Source organism: Emys orbicularis, chromosome 7, assembly GCF_028017835.1.
Source record: "Emys orbicularis isolate rEmyOrb1 chromosome 7, rEmyOrb1.hap1, whole genome shotgun sequence".
Classification (NCBI taxonomy): domain Eukaryota; kingdom Metazoa; phylum Chordata; order Testudines; family Emydidae; genus Emys; species Emys orbicularis.
The window spans coordinates 46,600,363-46,624,150 of record NC_088689.1 but is presented as its reverse complement, the minus strand read 5'-3'; the positions used below and the strand labels follow the sequence as shown (position 1 = coordinate 46,624,150).

General features: G+C 41.0%; 1 protein-coding gene across 1 annotated transcript in view; it reads right to left on the bottom strand.

The window, feature by feature from the left end:
* Positions 1 to 23,788, bottom strand: part of CTNNA3 (catenin alpha 3) — a 1,024,091-nt gene that overhangs the window by 792,985 nt on the left and 207,318 nt on the right. Inside the window, exon 5 of the mRNA XM_065408662.1 lies at positions 16,886 to 17,149. Coding sequence (XP_065264734.1) covers positions 16,886 to 17,149 — 264 coding nt within the window. The remainder of the gene's footprint in view (positions 1 to 16,885; positions 17,150 to 23,788) is intronic.

Genomic DNA, 23,788 nt, shown 5'->3' with positions numbered 1-23,788 from the left:
TGCTAGTTTCCTCCCCTCAAATAGCATTTCACCCTATTCTAGGTACTTATATGACCCCAATCCCTGTGATGTCTGAGCACATCACACACAATACTTAACGCATACATCCAAACCTCTGTGAGGTAAGGAAGTGCTAAAAATCCCATTTTACAAATGGGAAGCTGTGGCAGAGAGAGACTAAGTGACTTGCCCAAGGCCACATTGGAAGTCTGTAGCCAAGCAGGGTACTGAATCCAGCCTCCTAAGTCTCATGCCAAGCCCTAATCACTAGATCATCCTTCCTCTGGAAGTTTTGCCATTGACTTAAATGGAGCAGAATTTCACCCTTTGTCTACCTAACTCCTCTTTCCCTTCAATTCCTTCCCTGAAACTCCTTTTAGTAGGGCCATAAGTCTTCCATTTCCTTACTTTCCCCTTTCCTGAACTGTTCCTTCACATGATGTGTTCGTCTTGTCTACTTTAGATTGTAAACTCTCAAAAGCTAGAAATTGCTTGTGTACGTTTATGGCACTATAAGTAATTTTAATACTATTATTTAATACTTAGTATCCTTCTACAATATTTTTTTTCCTGGACACAAGATTTTATATTAGTGGATTGTTTTTCATTTTAAAGCCTGGGGATGTTCAAAACCTCCCACGACTGCACTCTCAGAGATCTGGGTCTCCTCTGAATACAAAAAAGAAGCCAGCAGTGCTTGCCCACAGTTGAAAGATGCCATCTTGGATTATGTGAATGGGTTCTGCTGATTTTAAAACACAGGTTACTAGTCTACTGATGTAATATATCTGGATTTTAGTAATGCTTTTGACATAAACAAATTAGGAAAATGTGGTCTAGACAAGATGGATGCACAACTTGCTGAAAGACCATATTCAAAGAGTAGTTACCAATGGTTTGCTGTCAAAGGGGGGGTAGGGAAGAAGAGTGCCTAGGGGGGTCCTGAAGGGGTTAGTCTGGGGTTCAATACTATTCAATATTTTCATTAATGACTTGGAAAATAGAGTGGAGAGTATGCTTATAAAATGTGCAGATAATAACAAACAGGGAGGGTTTGCTAGCACTTTGGAAGACAGCATTAGAATTAAAAATGACCTTGACAAATTGGATATTTGATCTGAAATCACCAAGATGAAATTCAATAAAGACAAGTGCAAACTACTATGCTTAGGAAGGAAAAAAAATCAAATGGACAACTACAAAATGGGGAATAAACAGCTAGGCAGTAGTATTTCTGAAAAGGATCTTGGGGTTTTAGTGGATCAGAAATTGAATGAGAGTCAAAAAATATGATGCAGTTGCAAAAAAGGCTAATATCACTCTGAGGCATATAAATAGGAACACTGAATGCAAGGCACAGGAGGTAGTCCTCCTGCTCCACTCAGCACTGGTGAGGCATCAGCTGGAATACTGTGTCCAATTCTGGACACCACACTTTAGGAAAGATGTGGACAAATTGGAGAGTCCAGAGGAGAGCACCAAAAATATATAACAGGTTTAGAAAAACCTGGTTTATGAGGAAAGGTTAAAAAACCTATGCACATTTAGCCTGGAAAAAAGATGACTTGGGGAGGGAACCCCGATAAGTCTTCAAATACGTCAAGGGCTGTTATTAAGAGGACTGTGATCAATTGTTCTTCATGTCCAATGAAGGTAAGACAAGAAGTAACGAGCAAGGTAGATTTAGGTTCGATATTAGGAAAAACTTGTAACTATAAAGATAGTTAAGCACTGGAACTGGCTTCCAAGGTTGATTGCAGAATCCCCTTCATTTGATATTTTTAAAAACAGGTTAGACAAACACCTGTCAGGGATAGTCTTGTAGACTTGTTCTCAGTGCTAAGGGTCAACTTTAGGACCTCTTAAGGTCCTTTCCAGCCCTACATTTCTGTGATTCTGTGGGGGCAAAAATGCAGCATTGCCACTTCAAGAGGCTGAATGGGCAAGCTGCAAAATATTAGCCTCTATTATTATTCCTAATTTTTGTTCAACATTAGTCTTTTGGGGATGCTGGTAGCCTCTTACCAGCAAAGGCTAAACTGAGTACATGTTTAAAACAAAAGAACTACTATAAAAAAAAAAAACCTAGAGAAGAGTTGAGGCTGAAGCCAAAGTAAGTAAAATTGGTCTCCAGCCCAAATCAAGGAAATTAAGTCCAGACCCCTACTAAGAGCTTGAGCTTCTTAATCAAATTTGGTGTTTGAAAGGGGAAGTCATTACCTGTACTTATCCAACATGAGTCAGTCCACTTTTTACAGACTTTTAAAGGTGACCTATAAAAAGGGAAAGATAATTGGGCTTCTTTTTGATATTTAACAAAGTCATGGAAGATTGTCATTTTTTCTGCTTATGTTTTACATTAGAAATTCATGTCATCTTGACTGGAGAATTCTAAGAGTGGAGAAATAGTGACGTGATGGCATCACAAGATAAAAGTGTGAACTACTGAGAGAAGACAGGTGTTTAGTCAGTCATTTTAAAACTCATTAACACCCAACTTCAATAACTAATGAATGATTTAGAGAAAGGAAGTCTGTTACCGATTCTCATATTCATTGAAAACATAGGAATGCTGAGCTACTTTTAGAAAGCTAGGAGATCCTCTAGCAAAACCAGGGAAAGCTAGACTTAATTTTCCAAATATTTATAAGGGGTTGGGAGAGCAAGAAAAAAAACCACTAGGCCCTCTTTATGCAACTTTTAAAAGACTACCAGTGTAATATTTTTAAAAACTGTTTTGCAGATCACCTTAAAAACAAATGTATTTTTGATCTACAATAGAATTCTGACCAGTCCAGGTCTTCCTCTTCTCACTGCACTAAAGTGAGCATTCAACTCACATTTCCCACAGCATAGAAGTAGTGTAATATTCCAAATATGCTTTAAGCAATAAACCTCAAGCTCAAATATCATGCTCTAGTGCTCTCAAGTTGCTCGAGAACTCTCATGGACTTGTGTCAATTCAGCTTTATCCCTTATTATTCATTAGCAGATATGAAATTTACTGAGCATGACCCCTCCATAACCTCAATACATAAAATAACTTGTTTAAAACAGGTAGTGCTTTCTGCAAGTCCTATGGGCTGCACTTTTCAGAGCCTTGGTATGTAGTTTATGTTCTGCTCTCCACCTGGAAATGAGAGCACATCACCCCAAGTCCTCACATCTTCATTGGTGTCCTGTTCATTTTAAGGGTGCTAGGTTGCACAGATGAGAACCAGGTGTGTATACAGAGGCAGATCAAAGCTAACTTGCACTCTTGTATATTTGAGCAACAGAGGAGCTCTTTTCCTCACCTCTCCCTCCCATGATATCATCACAGAAGCTTCAAAACATTTCAGAGAACCATTATCCCCCAAACACAGATACACACACAGAGATGGAAATTCTGAACGTTGATTTTAATGTTTGGAAAGACTATCACTATTAGACTATCAATATTTGCAACAGTTGAAGTGAAGACCACATATTCAAAACTGTCAAAAAGTGGTTACTGCTATTGTATAGTTTCTGAGAATAGAGCCTAGAAAGTTACAACATCTGAAGCTAGATTTAACAATTTGTTTCAGTAGGTGACAGGATACAATGATGGATGGGATGATTTCAGTAGGTTTTATATGCATCCAATAGAGGCAACCTTCAGTTAACTTGGAAAGTGCCAACTATGTAACTTTATTTGGTTTTTAAAACCAGTGTCCTTCTGTTTAAACATACATAATAATATGGACAGGAATGTCTGTACACATGTGGTAAAGAATAAGATGCAATATTCTAATGATGAGGGAAGACCAATGTTGTGTATCCAATGGCTAAAAATATTTCTAACGAGCTAATTTTCTTCTCGAGTTTTAATCCTCACTGCAGCCCTTAATTATTTCCTAATTAAAAGAGAAAACAGAACTAAAGAGATACATATTGAAAATGTTGATCCTGCAGACGTTAAATTCACACAAACTTCAAAATATTAACTGATCTCAGACAGCTTAAATTTATCCTAATTCCATATGTCTGCAATTCTCAATCATTTGCAAAGTGCTGTAAGGATGAAAAATCAGTACCTCACAACACTGGATTTTAAAGAGATCATGAGCTCAGTAAGCAACAGCCAAGAGACATAAACATACATTGTAACAGTTATGATAGAGTCTCATGTGCTGCATGTAGTTATAGTGGGCAAATGATATCACCTCCTATAGATAAGGTTGCATACTCTTCTTCTTATAATACTCTTTCCACAATCTCAGAAATGTCAAAATCCACCATTTGGACTTCAAACTTCTATGTTTGTCCTGTACTGAAGGAAATTCCTTTGGAAAGAATGGGTTAAATGCCTCCAGCAATTTTAATGACTTAAGAAAGAGGAAGAAAAACAAAAATCCCATTTTTTATTTTAGTAAAAATTCTAAGCATAGAATCATAGAATATCAGGGTTGGAAGGGACCTCAGGAGGTCATCTAGTCCAACCCCCTGCTCAAAGCAGGACCAATCCCCAGCCAGATTTTTACCCCAGTTCCCTAAATGGCCCCCTCAAGGATTGAACTCACAACCCTGGGTTTAGCAGGCCAAAGCTCAAACCACTGAGCTATCCCTCCCCCCTGTTTAAAAAGGCAATAGTAAGAATGAACATGTTATGAAATGTTAGGAAAAAATTAGTCATGATAAATTTGATAAAACTATACCTTACCAAAATACATCTTTAATTTTTCCCCTTGTCTCTCATTCCTAGACCTCTCTTCCTACACTCTTCCATATGTTATTACTGCCTTAGCAGTCTATCACAGACACCTCTTGAGCAGTTGGCCTACCTTTACTAAAACCAAGTCACAGGTGCTTTCTTTCTTGAGGGTTAAATTTAAAAAAATGTATTCGTCCTTCCATGAACTAGGAAAGGATATTCCCAAAGCCTTAAAAAAAAAAAATCAGGTTTCACACGAAGGGTTTCAGCATCTTGCCTGGTTCAGTCTAGGCACATGAGGTTTAATTCATCTAGCATCCACATCCAGTATGCCTGTAGCTTTCAGCATTTAAATTGACTGCATAGCAATTCTAGTACACTGTTCTCAACTTCCCAGTCTGACCATTTTGGTTTGAGTTGATAAGTTAACAGCTCTAATTCACAGATTTCAGCCTTACTAGCACATAAGGCTCCCACTCTTTCAGAACCACCTGATTTAACAAACTCAGGAAAGCTGTTTTTATATGGCCTTTCCCCTGTCCTGATTGGACCAGACAGTGCTTTCCTCACCAAGCCTCACCTGTTTTTTCAGGGTCAAATCAAGACAATTAGTTTCTACTTATCCTGGCTAATTGTCATGGCAATCTCAACTAATTACCAGGTATCAGCACTCCAAGCTTCTGGAACTCATTTAATTCCCAATGAAAGTGAAAAGGAACTAGATCAGGAAAATGCTGAAACATAATCAGACAAAGGTGGGGGAGGAGAACAAAGATGAGAATCAATCATACTACATTTATATCCATTTACTCACTCAGTCATGCCCGCATGAACACAAGAGTTTTATAACTTTTATAAACTACAGAAACAGGAAAAAACCTCCCCTAACCTCACAAATGCCCCAGACCACTCTAACAGACAATCCGAATTGCCAGTCAACATCTTTGCTGCAATCCAAAGTGGGAATGCAGCACACCACATTGGCAGTAGGCCAAGACAGCAAAGTGGAATGCTAAAACCCATGAAGATTCTGATCTTGAAAATAACCTCTTTAAATCCCAGCTTTTGTCACAAACATCTCAACTATGAAAAAGCACAGAGCCCTACAGAAAAAAAAATTCACAAGAACATGCATCTTGGGGAACATGAAGGGGCTTGACCTCCATGGGGATGTCCAGTACCTCTGAGCTACTCTCTGCATTTTCTCCCACGACTCTTAACAATTTGCTGCTTGCTCCTGTGCCAAGCTCTCCCAACTCCAATGTAGAAGTGCGGGTTTACAGTTTGGAATATGCATAAAATATTAATGTCGTCAGCATTATTCTATGAAGGGAAATTCCTGCAGCTTTAGAAAGAAATTATATCATGAACAAGAGCACACATACAAAATGGGAAATGACTGCCTAGGAAGGAGTACTGTGGAAAGGGATCTGGAGATCACAGTGGATGAAAACAAGCTAAATATGACTCACAATGTAACACTGTGGCAAAAAAAAAAGCAAACATCATTCTGGGATGTATTAGCAGGAGTGTCGTACGCAAGACATGAGAAGTAATTCTTCCACACTGATTAGGCCTCAACTGGAGTACTATGTCCAGTTCTGGATGCCACATTTCAGGAAAGTTGTGGACAAATTGGAGACAGTCCAGAGGAGAACAACAAAAATTATTCAAGGTCTAGAAAACATGGCCTATGAGGGAAGATCGAGTCTGGAGAACAGAAGACTGAGGGGGGGCATGATAACAGTTTTCAAGTACATAAAAGGTTGTTACAAGGACAAGGGAGAACAATTGTTATCCTTAATCTCTGAGGGCTTAAACTGAGCAAGGGCGGTTAAGGTTGGACATCAGAAAAAACTTCCTGTCAGGGTGGTTAAGCACTGGAATAAATTGTCTAGGGAGGTTGTGGAACCTCCATTATTGGAGATTTTTAAGAGCTGGTTAGACAAACACCTGTCAGGGATGGTCTAGATAATACTTAGTCCTGCTTTGAGTGCAGAGAAATGGACTAGAAGACCTCTCGAGGCCCCTTCCAGTCCTACGATTCTATGATTCATCAAAAATCAGCTATATTTAACGCAGTGACAACAGTTAAGTATCATTCTACTTTTGAGGAAATCGAGGAAATGTACTATAACTAATTGAATTTATATGGTAAGAAGTGTCATGAGGGACCCTAAAATGCAGGGGAAACTAACCTTTCAGCAGTTACCCCTACAGACCGTGTGAATGAAAAATTTAAAAAGCAGCACCTAGACAGTTTTCAGAAGTGAGATCTATGTTTTTCTGCATCACAGATGTTTAATCACTGCCTTACCTAGGTTATAATTACTCTGATTGCTTATGTAGGCAATGCCCACCACAGCATGAGAGAGAAAGGAAAAAGCTTATACTTTGATAACTAGCATACTAATAAGGGTTTTGCAAATTGCATACACAATTAGTAAATAATGTTTAAGTATTTACTGATTTATTATATAGAGGTAATTCACTTATAACAAATTGTTGATTTCCAACTAATATATACTGAACCATTCAATTGTGAAATACAAATAGCCATTTTGCTAGTGCAACATTTGCACTACCTTTTGAATAATTCAGAGAACCCTACCTTCGTTAGTCTGGTAGCCTTCCTTCCAGGTTGGGAAACACTGCTTTAGCCCCCCTTAGGAAGTGAGAATAGGAGAAGCCCATACCTCCACTCTACTAGGGATTGGTAGATTTGTGGAATCCAACACTCCTCTCTTGTTTTCTAATTGAGCTAAGTATTAGAGAAGTCAAGAAGACTGACTAGCCCTGGAACACAGTGATCTACTGTGAGAGTGAGAAAAAGGTCTGGTGCCTTTAAATAAAGCTTTTCTCCCTTCCCATGGAGGTATAGCTAGCAAATAGGAAGACCTCTGGCCTGCAAACTATTGATGAAGTGATCTACATTAAGGGGGAGAGTAAGAAACCTTGAATGCAGGGGGCTTTGTGTGGACAGTGGGAAGAAAAGGTTTAGTGGCTCCTTCAAGTCAGCCAAGCTAATTGTTGGGACCTTCTTTTAGCAGGTGTCCAGGGCAGGTACTCATTCCACAGAGGATTTGGTTCCCTGATAAACCAGAATTGCAAGTAGACTTAGGGGAAGGCATCCCCTAAGGAAGCATGATTGTGGCTCCCTATGTCTGATATTGCAGGGAGATAAGTTCCTCCACCCCATCTCCCCTTATCCCTCAAACAAGAGGAGGGCAGTAGGAGCCCAACAACTGGCTGGAACTGGAAGGGGAGGGCTGAAGGCAGCCTTCCCAAATAGGTGGAAACAATTAAGGAACGACTAGACCTGCACTGTACAACTTATTACCTAATATTACCTAGGTGAGTTAATAAAGCTAATAAACCTAATTAAACCAAATCCCTGGTGTATTGTCTTTCTTACTGCATGGCTGGGACAATGGGTGCCTTTAAATAACAAAGCTTTCCCCTTCTTCCCATATGGATACAGAAAGCAAATAGGAAGACTTCTGGCCTGCAAACTATTAAGCTAGTTATTTGATGGGTGAAGCTCTGTTTGTATTATGTACTGTATTTTGTATTTTGGAGGGTGAACTTAATCTGCCATTTTGTTATTTTAGAGTTTCTCTAATGTGAATAATTTCACTGGCACTTTATTTTTCTTTTGCACAATAGTGTCAAGTCTCCTGGACTATTCTCAGTGGATGCCCCAGTCTCCTCAATTCTGCACCTGCTCTTTCCCACGATACCTTTACAATGGAATGGGCACATGAGGCTGAAATCGTGACTCCACTAAAATCAATGGAAAAACTCCCATTAACTTCATTGGGCCAGAATTTCACCCTTAGACTTCAGTCATGGCCTCCGATATTGTCTAGAAAATTTTTCAACAGAACTAAATCAAGTTCATAATAAATCTCCAACTAAATGTTGAACAGTAGAACTGTTCCAAATTTTGTAATAAATCATTAAGCCCTCTGAACAAATAGCTACCTTACTTGCCATGAAAACACTAAAGAACTTTAAGCAAGTGGAAACTCAAACCTTTCTACTTCTTGCCAAGCATCTTGAGCTGTGTCAAACCTGGGGGTTTGATTATGCCACATGTCAAATGGAAAATAGTAAATATTACAACTAGCAAAAGCTGCATGTTAATGTACATGGGTAAAGAAGTGTATATAATATGTGGGTACGTGGGGCAGGGGATGATTACTTTTCAGAAGCCATGGGAGACTTCGCCACATTAGCTAGTACTATTTTTGATGAGAAAACTTCACAATCCTATTAACAATTTGCCAGTCAGATGGAGTTATTCTTGTCAATAAGAGTAATGAGTAATAATTTACTAGTTCTGGTCTGAGTTTTCAGTCTGTTACTTTCTCTCTGTGAAATGAAACCGCTGTGATCCCCACCAACATATAGGTGCTCGCTCATAAATACAGCCACAATGAATTGATGATGATGATCTATCTGCAAAACTAGCATATGCCAGTTCACTAGATTATGATACATTTGGAGAAGGATGCAGGAGAAAGCACTTGCTGGTGAGGAATGTCTGCTAAATCTTTTTTTTTTTTGCGTCCTCTTCTTTTGTTTCTGTACTTTTGCTCTTTTGCGCTATTGAGAGGTAAATACTATATTATCACTATAACTTGATATAGTAATTTTAAAGTAGTACAGCCGGGTGCAGTAACACTGAAATAACAGTTCAGAGATGTATGGCATATTGGTCTAGTTAATATATCTATCTCTAAATTTACAAAAACATATCTCCCTGAAAGTTAATAAGTCTAAACTAACTTTTGATAAAAGCTACTGCTTACCAAAAGAGCTGTAAGGAGGTATTGTATAAAATTAACCTTTAAATACAGAATCCAGAAATGTGGTCAAGACAAAGAAGTTGTCAAGTATCCTAAGTATTCAAAGCGTTTATTCAGCTAAGTGCATTATGGCTCTTCTAAGCATGGATAACAGTCAGCACCACCATAGCCAAAAGATGACAAAAAGTCAAAAATAGAAACTAATCTCGTTGAGTGCTGCAGTTTCCTTATATTGTTTGTGCATGCAAATGTACAATTCCACATAGGCCTCAAGAAGGCAAAGGTGTTTAAACTGGAGAAGTATTTTTGTATTTATGAAAAAAGGTAGTGTGATATAGTCAAGGGAGGTCTAGTTAATTCTTTGCAACATAGAGTTTATGACATGGCACTTCTGACAATACTGCTTCTATGCTATTCGATCATTTTCTTAATTATAATAAGTAATGTTGTAAATATTTTTCAAACTTCAGTGCCTAAACCAAGGCACTTAAATAAAAGTGACCTGATTTTCAGGAGTAATAAGCACCCACATCTCCTACTGTCTTTAGGGGAATGTTGGGTGCCCACAGTGACAGATAATACAATCGCACGCAATGTATTTAGGGACCATACTGTATTACGCTGTGTGTGAATGGTTTATTTATGATTGTGTTCTACTCCATGCAGGAGGGGTTACCACAGCTCCCACAGGAATTAAATACGCTGGGAGGTGATTAAAGTCAATCACTGAAACTAAACAGTTTCAGAGAGGTACCACCCCATGGACTGGTTTGCAGATACTGGTTCCAGGTGTTTGCCTGCCAACTGCAATACACCTCTACCCCGATATAACATGACCCGATATAACACAAATTCAGATATAACGCGGTAAAGCAGTGCTCCAGGGGGATGGGGATGCGTACTCCGATGGATCAAAGCAAGTTCGATATAATGCAGTTTCACCTATAACGTGGTAAGATTTTTTGGCTCCCGAGGACAGCGTTATATCGGGGTAGAGGTGTATCTCTCCTCCTACAACATCCTGACTCCTAAATGGGCTTCAGACGTGGGATGGCTTGACACAGAGAAAACATTGCTACTGCTGGCATTGCTACTTTCTCCAGTGCACTGACAGAGGCTAAGCTGCAGAATGGCCTGACAACATACTCACAGAGTAAACCAATAGAGCCAAATGCTCATAGAGAAGCAACTTCGAAGTATGGGGGAAACAGAAGGGATTCCTTCTCATAGCAGACCTCTTAAGTTCTGGTTATGTAATGATATCTAAATGATCTGATGATCCATATCATACTTGAATGAATGGCTACAACATTCACTTATAAATCAAGAATTTAAATATTGGGATGCATCTGAAGAAGTGAGGTTTTTTACCCAGGAAAGCTTATGTCCAAATAAATCGGTTAGTCTTTAAGGTGCCACCGGACTCCTTGTTGTTTTTGTGGATACAGACTAACACGTCTACCCCCTGATACTAAACAAAAGAAGTGACTCACTCAAAAGGATTCTGGTTGTGGTTTTAATTCTTCCAATAATTTAATCAGATATGTATGCTTTCTTCAACAGTGTAGAGAAGCTCAAAAGAACAGGCAATATTTCCCAGGCAGGTGTAAGACAAAGGATACATAATGGACTGTTTTTACCTTGATCAATTCTGAGGTAGTGGCAGGTAGAAGAGTCAACATAAACAAACCAGAACCTACAAAAGTAGACAGATTGAGCAGCTACAGTACAGATTTGCTAATGTGTCTTGCCTGAATGTCTTTTTCTGCTACTGAATTAATGCAGTGAGCAGTAAGCAAAACAAGTTTAAAAAGAAAATGAGTATTTAAATTGGATGGTTAGGCCCAAATTCTCTGCTTCATTGAGCTTCTGCTCCATGCAAAAGAAAGATTGGAGCAATGTGAAAACTGGCTACAGCACCCTGAGGTTCTGAGCAAATTTGTGCCATCCTGAGCCCTGGTGTACATTCAAGCAGCCTTTGGGCTTCTCTAATTTTTGCCACCTGGGTGTGGTTTCTAAGAGACTCCATCCCAGTTGCATTGCACTCTGGACACACCCTATATGCTGAGACCAGGTGGTGGGTGACGAGGCTGGCTCAGGAAACAGACATAGTGGCTCTGCAACAGCTGTGAGCTCCCCTACACTCTGGTGATGCAAAGGCCCTGAGAAGGCATTGAAGAATCTGGCCCTGCATGTTCTTTTAATACAGTTTTCAACATGTAATTATTAGGGCTGTCAATTAATCACAGTCATCTCTTGCAATTAACTCAGAAAAATTAATCACTATTAATCGCACTTACAACAATAGAATACCAATTGAAATTTATTCAATATTTTTGGATGTTCTTCTATATTTTCAATATTGATTTCAATTACAACACAGAGTACAAAGTTCACAGTGCTCACTTTATATTATTTTTGATTACAAATATATGCAATGTAAAAATGATAAAAGAAAAAGTATTTTTCAATTCATCTCATACAATTACTGAAGTGCAATCTCTTTATAGTGAAAGTATAACTTACAAATGCAGATTTTTTTTTGGTTATATAACTGCACTCAAAGGCAAAACAATGTAAAACTTTAGAGCCTACAAGTCCACTCAGTCCTACTTCTTATTCTGCCAATTGCTAAGACAAACAAGTTTGTTTACATTGATGGGAGATACTGCTCCCTGCTTCTTACTTACAATGTCACCTGAATGTGAGAATAAGCATTCGCATGGCACTCTTGTAGCCGGTGTTGCAAGGTATTTAAATGCCAGATATGCTAAACATCTGTATGCCCCTTCATGTTTCGGTCACCATTCCAGAGGACATGCTTCCATACTGATCCTCGTTAAAAAAATAATTTGTCAATTAAATTTGTGACTGTATTCCTTGGAGGGGTAATTGTATGTCTCCTACTCTGTTTTACCCACATTCTGTATATATTTCATGTTATAGCAGTCTTGGATGATGACCCAGCACATGTTCGTTTTAAGAACACTTTCACAGCAGATTTAACAAAATGCAAAGAAGGTACCAATGTGAGATTTCTAAAAATAGCTACAGCACTCGACCTAAGGTTTAAGAATCTGAAGTGCCATCCAAAATCTGAGAGGGACGAGGTGTGGAGCATGCCGTCATCAGCATGGACGCATGTCCTCTGGAATGGTGGTTGAAGCATGAAGGGACATATGAATCTTTAGCGCATCTGGCACGTAAGTATCTTGCAACGTCAGCCACAACAGTGCCATGCGAATGCCTGTTCTCATTTTCAGGTGACACTGTAAACAAGAGGCAGGCAGCATTATCTCCTGCAAATTGTAACCAACCTTGTTTGTCTGAGTGATTGGCTGACCAAGATGTAGGACTGAGTGGACTTGTAAGCACTAAAGTTCTATATTGTTTTATTTTTAAATGCAGGGTTTTTTGTACATAATTCTACATTTGTAAGATCAATTTTCATGATAAAGAGATTGCACTAAAGTACTTGTATGAGTTGAATTGAAAAATACATGTTTTTGTTTTTTTACACTGCAAATATTTGTAAAAAAATAAATATAAAGTGAGCACTGTACACTATGTATTCTGTGTTGTAACTGAAATTAATATACTTGAAAATGTAGTAAATATCCAAAAATATTTAAAATAAATGGTATTCTATTGTTGTTTTACAGCACGATTAATTAATTAATAATTGTTATCGCTTTTATCGATTTTTTAATCGCTTGACAACCCTAGTAATTATTAAGAATTAAACATTACTAATCTATGTTTAATTATGAATGTCATAGGAGTTCTATGGAATTTATTGTGGAATTCTTGATACACAAGGATTTAGGAGGTAAAATGCTCTAATTCTACCTGTGTTTTGCTCAACTAAATCTCTATTTATTTTCAGACTGCCAGTTGCATGTAACGGTGAAAGATATTGCAAAACTCTTGGATAGTACATGTTGAGTAAATTCCTTGATACATTTCCACATGATAAAATTTAATGAGGTTTGCTTCCAACAGATTATTTACTACATCAATTTGTTTCACAGCACTGTATTTGCAAGAGCAAGACAGAGCAAAGGTTACTTTGGGTTCTTACCGTACTCAACTTTCTGTAAATAAAGCGCAACCCTTAAATTTGTAAAATCATTAAAAATGGCAAATTCTCAATACATTTTGCTTTATCTAGCTCATACAGCCTCAGCTCCCATTTGTGATCAGTAAAAAAAATATACAAGTAAATGAAAAAAAATATTTAACAGTAGTTTGAGCTTCTATATTCTTATATTTCTAACTAAAAATAACTTCAACAAAAAGGAGGATTTCTGATCTTGTAATAATTACCATTGTTCTCTATATTTTAAAAAACAACAAATGTAGTAACAGTAAAACTGAAAAATACAAAAATGATATGGATTTCACATAGTCAATATAGATTGTGTGATGTCATATACATATTTGCATATACAGCCTGTCTTCACTAGAGAAAAAACATTACCATCAACGATATAACACTGGTTTTGCTGAATCAGTGTTAGCAACATTGAGAGCCCAGTTTAGGCAAACAACTGGTAATTTCCAGTATTTTTAGCACTAAATCAGTTATACTGCTGAAGAACAGATTAATTTAGCATGGTCCAGCCAAATAAGCCTTGTCTACATTAGGACTTTCACCAGTATTAGCAGCTCAACTAAGATTACATCTACACGATGAGCTAGGAGTGTGATCCCATTGCTCATATATGCATACTTGTGTTAATTCAATGAGAATTCCCCCAAGTATGTGTATATGAGCAGGGGAATCATATCACTAGCTCATAGTATAGATGTAATCTTAGTAGCTTAATAGTAATAATGGTGGGAATATTTTTTAAAATTTCCCCGTACAGAAAAGGCTAAAGGGGGAGCAATTACTTCCAAGACATACTGCATGGTTCAATGGCACCTACTGACATTATTAGTCAGATCATTCTGTTGCCTCTACTGTTAAAGCCATTATCTTATATTATGCAGCATTTCTCTAATGCAGCTCACCGGACCAGCTGAACTCAGACATACAGTGGTGCTGGGATACTTCAGTGTTAGACAGGAAGGGTCTGTCACCCATTCAGAAGTCATCCCTATCTCCTGATAACAAAACAACACAGAACAGTGTTCTTGTCATTCTGGCTGCAGAATTAGAGCCAAACTGTGCAAGTTGGAGCACTCCTGTTAACATTATGGGAATTGAGGGCACCTTGCAGGATCAGGCTCATAATGCAGAGCTAGTGACTCTTTACTAGAGGGAAAGTGTGTGCAGAGGGTAAATTCAAGCACCAGAAGGAATACTAACAACATTATTACTATTATACCTTTCTCTTATATAGCATTTTCATCAGTAGATCTCAAAGTGCTTTACAAAGGAGGTCAGTATCATCATGCCCAATTTAGGTATACTGAGGCACAAAAAGGAGAAGGGACTTGTTCAACATCAATCAGCAGACCAATGGCAGAGCCGAAACTAGAACTCTGGTCTCCTAACATCAAATAGATCAGGTCAGAGCCAGACATGAAAAGGGGAAACCTCACTCAGATGATTAAGACTTGTTTGGGAGAAGAGAAAGATGTGACTTTCCTCAAATATATTCTTAACTGCTGAAAACAGAAACACAATTTTTGTCTAAACATACGAATCACATTATGTCTGTTCATTAAACAGTTTGCAGAGTCATTGTAGCTGTGTTGGTCCCAGGATGATCTGAAGAAGAGCTCTGTGTGGCTCAAAAGCATGTCTCTTTCACCAACAGAAGTTGGTCCAATAAAAGATATTAATTTAACTACTTTGTCACTGTTCATTAAATGACGCTGACAGAAAAAGAGCATAATTCAAATCCAGGGCTGGTGCAAGGATATTTTGCGCCCTAGGCGAAACTTCCACCTTGCGCCCCCCCTCCAGCCTGGGGATCCAGGGCCATCCCTAGCTATTTTGGTGCCCTATGCAGCCCCCCCCGTGTGCCTCTATGGGAGGGGGGGGCTGGCCCCAGGCCTCCGTGGAGGACAGGGGAGAAGGGGCTGGACACTTCCTGCAAGAAGTGGAGTGACCCAGCCCCAGCCTGCTCCGCTCCCCTGGCTCCCAGCCGCGCCGCCGGCGAGTGCGGGGGGGTGGTTCTCCCTCCCCCCAAGCCTGGGAGTCAGGGGAGCGGAGCAGGCTGGGGCCGGGTAACTCCACTTCCTGCAGGAAGTAGCCAGCCCCCCCCTCCCCCAGCGGAGGCCTGGGGCCCCAGCCTGGGAGCCAGGGGAGTGGAACAGGCTGGGGCTGGGTCGCTCCACTTATCATGCGGTGAGTGCAGGGTCGGGCCTGGCTGCAGTCTTCAGGGAAGTGGGGGCGGGACTGGGGCAGAGCAGGGGTGGGAAGAGGCAAGGTTGTGGTGGAGCAGAGGCGGGGGCCATGGAGAAGAGACAGGGAACCCCCCCTGCGGCAGCTCCCAGCTCTGCAGTGCCCCCCCTGTGGCAGCTCCCCCCCTCCGCCCTGCGGCACCCTCTCGCCGCAGCTCCCTGCCCCCCTCCGCCCAGGCAGCTCCCCCTGCGGCAGCTCCCCACCCCAGCTCACCTCTGCTCTGCCTTCTCCCCTGAGCACGCAGGCGCCGCACCACTTCTCCCGCCTCCCAGGCTTGCCGCGCCAATCAGCTGTTTGGCGCGGCAAGCCTGGGAGGGGAGAAGAATTAGAGCGGGGGTGGCGTGCTCAGGGGAGAAGGCGGAGTGGAGGTGAGCTGGGGCGGGGAGCGGTTCCCCTGCACGCCCCACCCCTTTACTTGCTGCGGGCAGCCTTCCCCGTGCCCCCCTGCCTCAGCTCACCTCCACTCCACCGCCTCCCCTGAGGAGCTCTTTTTGGTACCCCCAACCACTTGGCGCCCTAGGCGGCCGCCTAGTTCGCCTAGTGGTTGCACCGGCCCTGTTCAAATCCTAAACTTCAATTATGTGAATCATATGTGACGGCATTAGGACAGAATCTTTTAGTCCAATACACTGGTTAAAATCCAGCCTAGGCCAGTGATAACCAAAATTGTTTTCACCTGATAACTGGTTAGTGGCATTTATAAAATGGGCTTATTCCAGTTTCTGTCCTATGTGTGTCCACCCCTTCCATCAGCAACTCAACAAGAACTAATTAGCACCCTTTTTGGCAGTGTTAGAGAATCCAAAAACTAAACAGGCTTGGAGACCTAACCACCACCTCATCTGCAGGAAGTGGTCCCACCATGGTCAGGGTTGATGCACCTTATGGGAAAGCTTGCATTAATATTGTCCACACTGAATAAACAGAACTTCAGTTTCTAATGCTTTCAATGTCACTTTAGCAAGCACTACCTTCATTTAAAATAAATTAATTCATTCTCAAGTGTATGGTGCGTTGGTACATGTTTACATATATACCTACCTCAAGCTCATCAAGTGCACTTCCTAGCATAGCTGAATGAGACGTAGGATGAACCTTTTGATTCCTAATTCCTTGAGAAGCATTAGAAATGACATTGAGAGCGCTCTGTATTTCATTGCAAATTGAGTCCTTGCTGGCTATAAGGGATGCAACATCTGAATGTTCCAAACAAGCTGAACAAATTGAATGTAGAAGAGACGAATTTTCCTTCAGAGAAGCACGTGCTGCTGCAATTTCATCTCGTTGATTGCTAGATTTCAAATCCTGCCAGGAAAAGAAGAGTTTTTAAAGCACACTAAAATTGACAAGTAATGTAAAACCAGATTATTCCATTCTGTACTATATTTGCTAAAGGAAACAGTGACTTAAATTTCAACAAAGATTGATTTACTATAACTTTCTTTTGCAGCACTTTATTACTTATTTTTAAAATAAGATGAAATTTAGATGAAAGCAGAAATTAAACTGAGGGAAAGGAAGAGGAACAGGAAAAAAAACAGGATTTTTAGAATAGTTGAAGCCCCTGCTTCCAGCCTCGGTTCCTTCAAACTGTGGGCAGAAGCGTGAACTGAAAGACACAAGAATGAGTGGGAAAATGAGAAGGAAGTTGCTGACAGCCTGAAAGTCAATTGACGTCAATAAAGACCTGTCCCAGGGTGGCTGGCCCCATAAACTGAAGGAGATCCAGTGTCCCTGTGCCAGAACAAGTGCTCCCAGTTGGGCTAATTTAGGGGACGGGGCTGCACCTGGAGCTATAAGGGGTCAAAGAGTGACCAAGTGAGAGACAAAGCCACAGAACACAAAAAAGCAGGACCCTCAGACTCCCCTGGGAGGGAAGGCAGCAAAAGTCTGAGATGTAAAAGGAGAGCTGAGGAACTGTTTAAGTTTGGACAATAAAACTGCCTAAAAAAGACTGTGGGGGCAGCAGAGAGTCCTTGGCAAGCTGAGGAGAAGCCCTGCCTCGTGACAGAGCCCTTCCATTGGCATTGCATCTAAATGTATTATCTAAAAAAAAAAAAAAATGCAGTAGCCACTTCTTTCCCCATCAGCTGATGGCTGGAAAATGGCACTTTCAGTATTGAATAAACAGGGCCCTTGTTCCAACCTATATTTTTGTGGCGGCCTGGGGGACCACCAAACCAGATCTTGCTTCCTCAGGATAATTTGGAAGACTCAGGAGCAAAGCAACAGAGAGGGAGCCTTAAACAGAAGCAGATCACTGCTTCCCTCATTGATCATTTGCTTAGGATAAATTGAACTATTGTGTAATATGTCTTTTTAATCATCAGTAAGCCATTGTATAAATGAAATCCCACATTACAGAGCTGGGTTCTTTCATACAACATAATCCCACCCTAGCATTCATCTGCACCTTATGTCTTAGCAAGGTATCTGGTGACTATGCAGCCAAGAATATTATTTTATTTTTATATATATAAATAAATAAAACAAGCATTATGAAAAGGATTGGAAAGCAAAGGCTCTGACTCTGTAGGTATCCAATAAAGTTACTAAGGACTTGTCTACACTTACTGGGGAATCGACCCGCTAAATCAACTGCAGATCGCTCTCCCATCGACTCCTGTACTCCACCGGATCAAGAAGAGTAAGGGGAGTCGACGAGAGAGCATCTCCCATCAACATCGCGTAGTGTGGACCCCGCAGTAAGTATATCTAAGCAACGTCAATTTGAGTTACGCTATTCACGTAACTCAAATTGCATAGCTTAGATCAAATTTCTCCTGTAGCATAGACAAGGCCTACGTTCAAATAGTTCATGATTTTACCTTTCCCTATAACCACATGCCCAAAAGTGTATGTCATTACAGAATTCTCCTGATTTATGCAATGTGCAGGGGGTCAGAGAGCCTGGAGTCAACGTTAAGTCAATCCAACACTCCAGTTAGCTGGATTTTTACTACTCCTAAGTATTTCTCACTTTGGATGAATTGAATTGAATCATGCCCTTGTATCAAGCCAAATACTTAAGGCCTTCTCATGGCAAAATTCAAGATTTGTGCCTCAGTAAGGACTCCAGAATTTAAGTAGGTATGACTAGTGAAATCAACAACCATAAAAAGGCAATCAAGCTTAACAATAAGCTCAACACTTGGCATATTATATAAATACATATGGCGCCTCTACTGTTCATGTCAAACCCAGTAAGCAGGCAACTTATATTTGACTCAGGGGCAGTACACCAGCTCTCTGAGGAAGCTTCATCTTCTGGAACTAAACATCCAAGAACATGAAGCTCTAGGGATAGCACAGATATTTTTAGGGTTTTATAGTGAGCTGTGTTATCACAGCCACCTATATGCAAGTTTATTCAGAAATGCTCCAAGTTTCTAGATATTCATCCATTCCACAATTAAATTCCTTGATCTTCAGTTATAGCCTCTATCAACCCGTTCCATATCCCAATTATTCTCTGAACTAAAAATCTCTTCTCAACATCCACTCTCCACAGCTGGGATCCATGCAGGGACCTGGGCATTGCAATGCTCAGTGTTGTGGCACCTAGAAAATCTCAGGACTAACACTGATCCACAAAGCCTGAGTTAGGTGCATAGGCTCCCGATACAATGAAAGAGGAGAGACAGGTACATAAGAACGCAGTCCACAAAGCCAGCACACTAGGACTGGAAGCCTAAGCTAGCCAATAGGAGACGCTGGCCAGAATGGGTGTGTTGTAAACTCTATTCCTCTCTCAGATATAGATACCTAAGTCTGGGCTACATGAAAGCACCTTGCTCTGCTAGTGATCCACAAACTGGGGGAAATCAGTACGCAGACGCCTAAGTTGCATGCAAGACCTGAAACAAACCAACTGGGGGACCTTCCTTAAATCTTTAGCCTATTGGATAAGGTACTCACCCAGAATGTGGGAGACCCCAATTCATGTCCCCCCGAAGGATCTGAAGAGGGATCTGCTACCTCTCAGGTGAGTGCCCTAAACACTAGACTATCGAATCATTCTAACTCTTTCTCTGGTCCAATTAATTTTTAAGTATCCCATTGTTTAATTAAAGTGGAAAAACTTCAATAGAAGAGATTGAGGGAGCCCCATGTCAGACTATTCCATAGCCTAGTGGCCACGGCACTCACCTGAGAGGTGGCAGATCCCCATTAAAATCCCTTCTCCCCTGGAAGAGAGGGGGACCTGAAATGGGGGTATAAGCATAAAGGTTATAAGAGAGGTCCTCCTCCCTCTGATGATTTTGTGTGAACTTGCCTGAGTGATTCAATTCAGTAGGCATGCTCAGGGGCCACCTACTGGAATTAACCCTATACACACACACAACTTAGGCCGCCAAACGTGAATTTCTCTGAGGCTTAGGCATCCAGACACCCATCATGAGGCATGCTCAGGAGGAGATATGTCCCTGGGCACCCACATGCCCAGAAGCTGAGGGAGTTTAGGCACCTACAGGTTAGGACGCAGACGAGCGAGAGTTTTATGGGTCATGGTGATACCTAAACACAGGACTTAGGTGCCCCCAAAATGGGACAGAGGCACCAAAGTACTTTTGTGGATTCATACCCTAAGTCTCCTTATGTTTAGTCCCTGCCCATAAATTTTACTAAGGTAAACAAAGTTCATTCACAGATTGCTGTGTGGTTGCCACATAAATATATTTGTATGTTACTTCTGAATGTTCTCCTCTTTTCGAACTTAGCTATATACAGCTTCTTCAGCCTTTTCCACACGTCACCCCCAAAACAAAGTTAGAGTCTAAGATTTTAATTTCCTTTATGAAGCAAATTCAAAGTCTCCATAACATTTCAAATGAAGTATTTTCTAATTCAGTCATTGTCTCTGAGATAAATGCAGTTGCCTTAGTTATATATCTTAGAACATCATTTGCTTTTTTACATAATACATTCACTGTGACTCCATCATCACTGACTTTTTCCTTTATGTCCCTTTCTTATTTTTTTCCTGCAGTTGTACTCTATTAAATATATATTCTCTTTCATTAAGTCTATATGCATGCTTGAGACATAAAATACCCTTTGTCACTTGCCCACTTCCCTAATTATTATAATATGCTGCTTCCTCAGGAAGTATTCACTTGCTTCCTATCTTAATATTATCAATGAATTTTTATCACTCTAAAACTTTAATAATCTTTAAGACCATTTATGTAATATTAAATAAAATTGGTCTCTGCAATGGGTTTTGGAGGACACAACTCAGAACCTCCCTCTAGTCACTCGGTAACACTGGATATAATCCTCTTCATTCTTGCTTCCATCTAGCTTGTTATACAGGACTCAGATTTTAGTATTAATGCCTAAATATTTTACCTTTCATTATTATTTTTGTTACAGTAGCACCTAGGGATTCCAACTGAGACCAGTACACTATACAAAAACAAAATGAGAGACAGTCCTTACTCCAAGGTAGATTTTTAAAGGTATTTAGGGATCTAAAGATGGAGATTGGCTCTTCTGAAAGTCCCATTAGGTGGCTATCTCCATCCTTAGATGCCAAAATACCTTTAAAAATCTGGCCCTTACAGTGTAAGCAGATAAGACAGACAAAGGTGGGAAGGGAAACAGGGGCACGGAGACAAAACCGACTTGTCCAAGCAGATCAGAGGCATAACTGGGATTAGAACTCAGGTCTCGTCTCTCCCAGTCAAATATTTTATCCACTGGATCAAGCTGACCCCACCCTCTAAAATGTGAGGGGAGTCTCCAGATGTAGAACTCTCAACGTGATTATTAGAGAGGGAAAAAGTGAATGGAGAGATAAATCCAGAATTTGCAATTTAAAAATTAATTTTGCTTTACACTGGTATTTTTTAACCCACAGATTAAAATTATATTAATAGTTAGTTTTCTCTTGTTGACTAATATATGCTGGCTAGCGCGCGCACACGTGCACACACACACACACACACACACACTCATTAAGCACCAACAATATTAAGCACAAATATGGTAACAATGATATAGCCTAAACTGGCCTATACCATAATCCTGTTCACTTATGTTAAGTAACCCATGACACCTTACATTTATGGAAGTAAACATTTGGCATAAACAGACAGGAAACTTGTCAAAATCAAGATACTTTCATTTCACGTCTTAGTACAACCTAGGGAAGTACCTTCATGGAACGCTAATATGAACAGAACAACAAGTTAGGAAACTGGACCAAACTGATGGGCTGGATTTTAGTGACATGTAAAGAGATGTGTAACTTGTAAAATCGTCATATAAATAAAGTAGTAATGTAAGCAGAGTCAGGATGAGCTCTACCCTGACATCTGGTGGTGAATTATGGCGAGTGTGAAAAAGAACTCCAGGGGCTGATCTTGTTTGCATAGGCACACCCACCTGCCAGGCATGAAACAACAGCAACTGAAAGTGGTTACTTTGGCTGGTGTGGGATCCCCAGTTTCTCTGTTATTGGGGCAGGAAGAATAAAGTTTTGTTACCCTGATTCTGTGAATCAAGGCCAGTGGAACTGTTGTATGACAGAAGGACTGAGTGAGTCCTTCACCATTACCTAAGTAGCACTTGCTTGACAAGGGGCATGGGTCACAAAACCCAGTGAATTGAGAGAGGATGGGGACAGGTATTTGTACCTGATGGTATGGGCCCCCTCTGAGGGCTTGAAACACCAATTGCACCACCGTCTCTCTCCACTGTTGAATGTCAGAGCTAACTTTGATTCTATTAGGAGTCTAGTTACAGGCTGCTGAGCTGAATTCACTTTGGGCCAATGGTGCACCAGCACTAGGGCTCCCCTACTATGAGCTGAAATCACAAAAGAGCTAAAGTTATTAAGAGCTGAGATCACTGAGTGCTGTGTTAACTAGTGGGGGAGCCTGAAGCTATATTGCTGAGCAGCTGGCGGAGCAATTTGTGGGGACGACTGGAGGAGCAGCGAGCGGCGCGGAGCCTTGCAGGGACGGATGGAGTGGCTCACAGGTCGGTGAGTGGAGCAGCTCGTGGGACGGCAGGAGGTGGACTGGCTCGTGGTGAAGGCTGTGGCGGAACCCCACGGAGAGATGGCCAGCCGGCCTTGGATCACGTAAGGTGCCCCTTAACACCCTGCGTGCCCCCCTTTTACTCTGGGGCTGCACTGACCAGGGACAGAGACTTTGCGGGTTGTTCGACTTTGGGTGGGTGCTGGACCCAAGAGACTTTGGGGGTGTTGGACTTTGGGGAATCTGGGTGATTTTTGGGTTGCTGGATTCAAGAACCAAAGGGAAAGGACACAGCCCAATTTGCTGGGGTGGGTTTTTTTTGCTCATGGTTTGTGTTATGAATCCTGTTTGTGGTGTTTTTCCAATTTAATGCTGATGTCATTTACCTCATGTTATTAAACATTTTCTGCTACACTCAGACTCCGTGCTTGCAAGAGGGGAAGTATTGTCTCTTAGGCCTGGTCTACACTAGGCTTTTATGTCGAATTTAGCGCCGTTACATCGAATTAACCCTGCACCCGTCCACACCACGAAGCTATTTAGTTCGACATAGAGCTCTCTTAAATTCGACTTCTGTACTCCTCCCCAACGAGAGGAGTAGCGCTAAATTCGAAATGGCCATATCGAATTAGGCTAGGTGTGGATGGAAATCGACGGTAATAGCTCCGGGAGCTATCCCAAAGTGCACCACTCTGTTGACGCTCTGGACAGCAGTCCGAGCTCGGCTGCTCTGACCAGCCACACAGGAAAAGCCCCGGGAAAATTTGTATTCCTTTTCCTGTCTGGGCAGTTTGAATCTCAGTTCCTGTTTGGACATCGTGGCGAGCTCAGCAGCACTGGCAACGATGCAGAGCTCTCCAGCAGAGATGGCCGTGCAATCTAATAGAAGGAGGGCCCCAGCATGGACTGATAGGGAAGTCTTGGATCTTACCGCTGTGTGGGGCGATGAGTCCGTGCT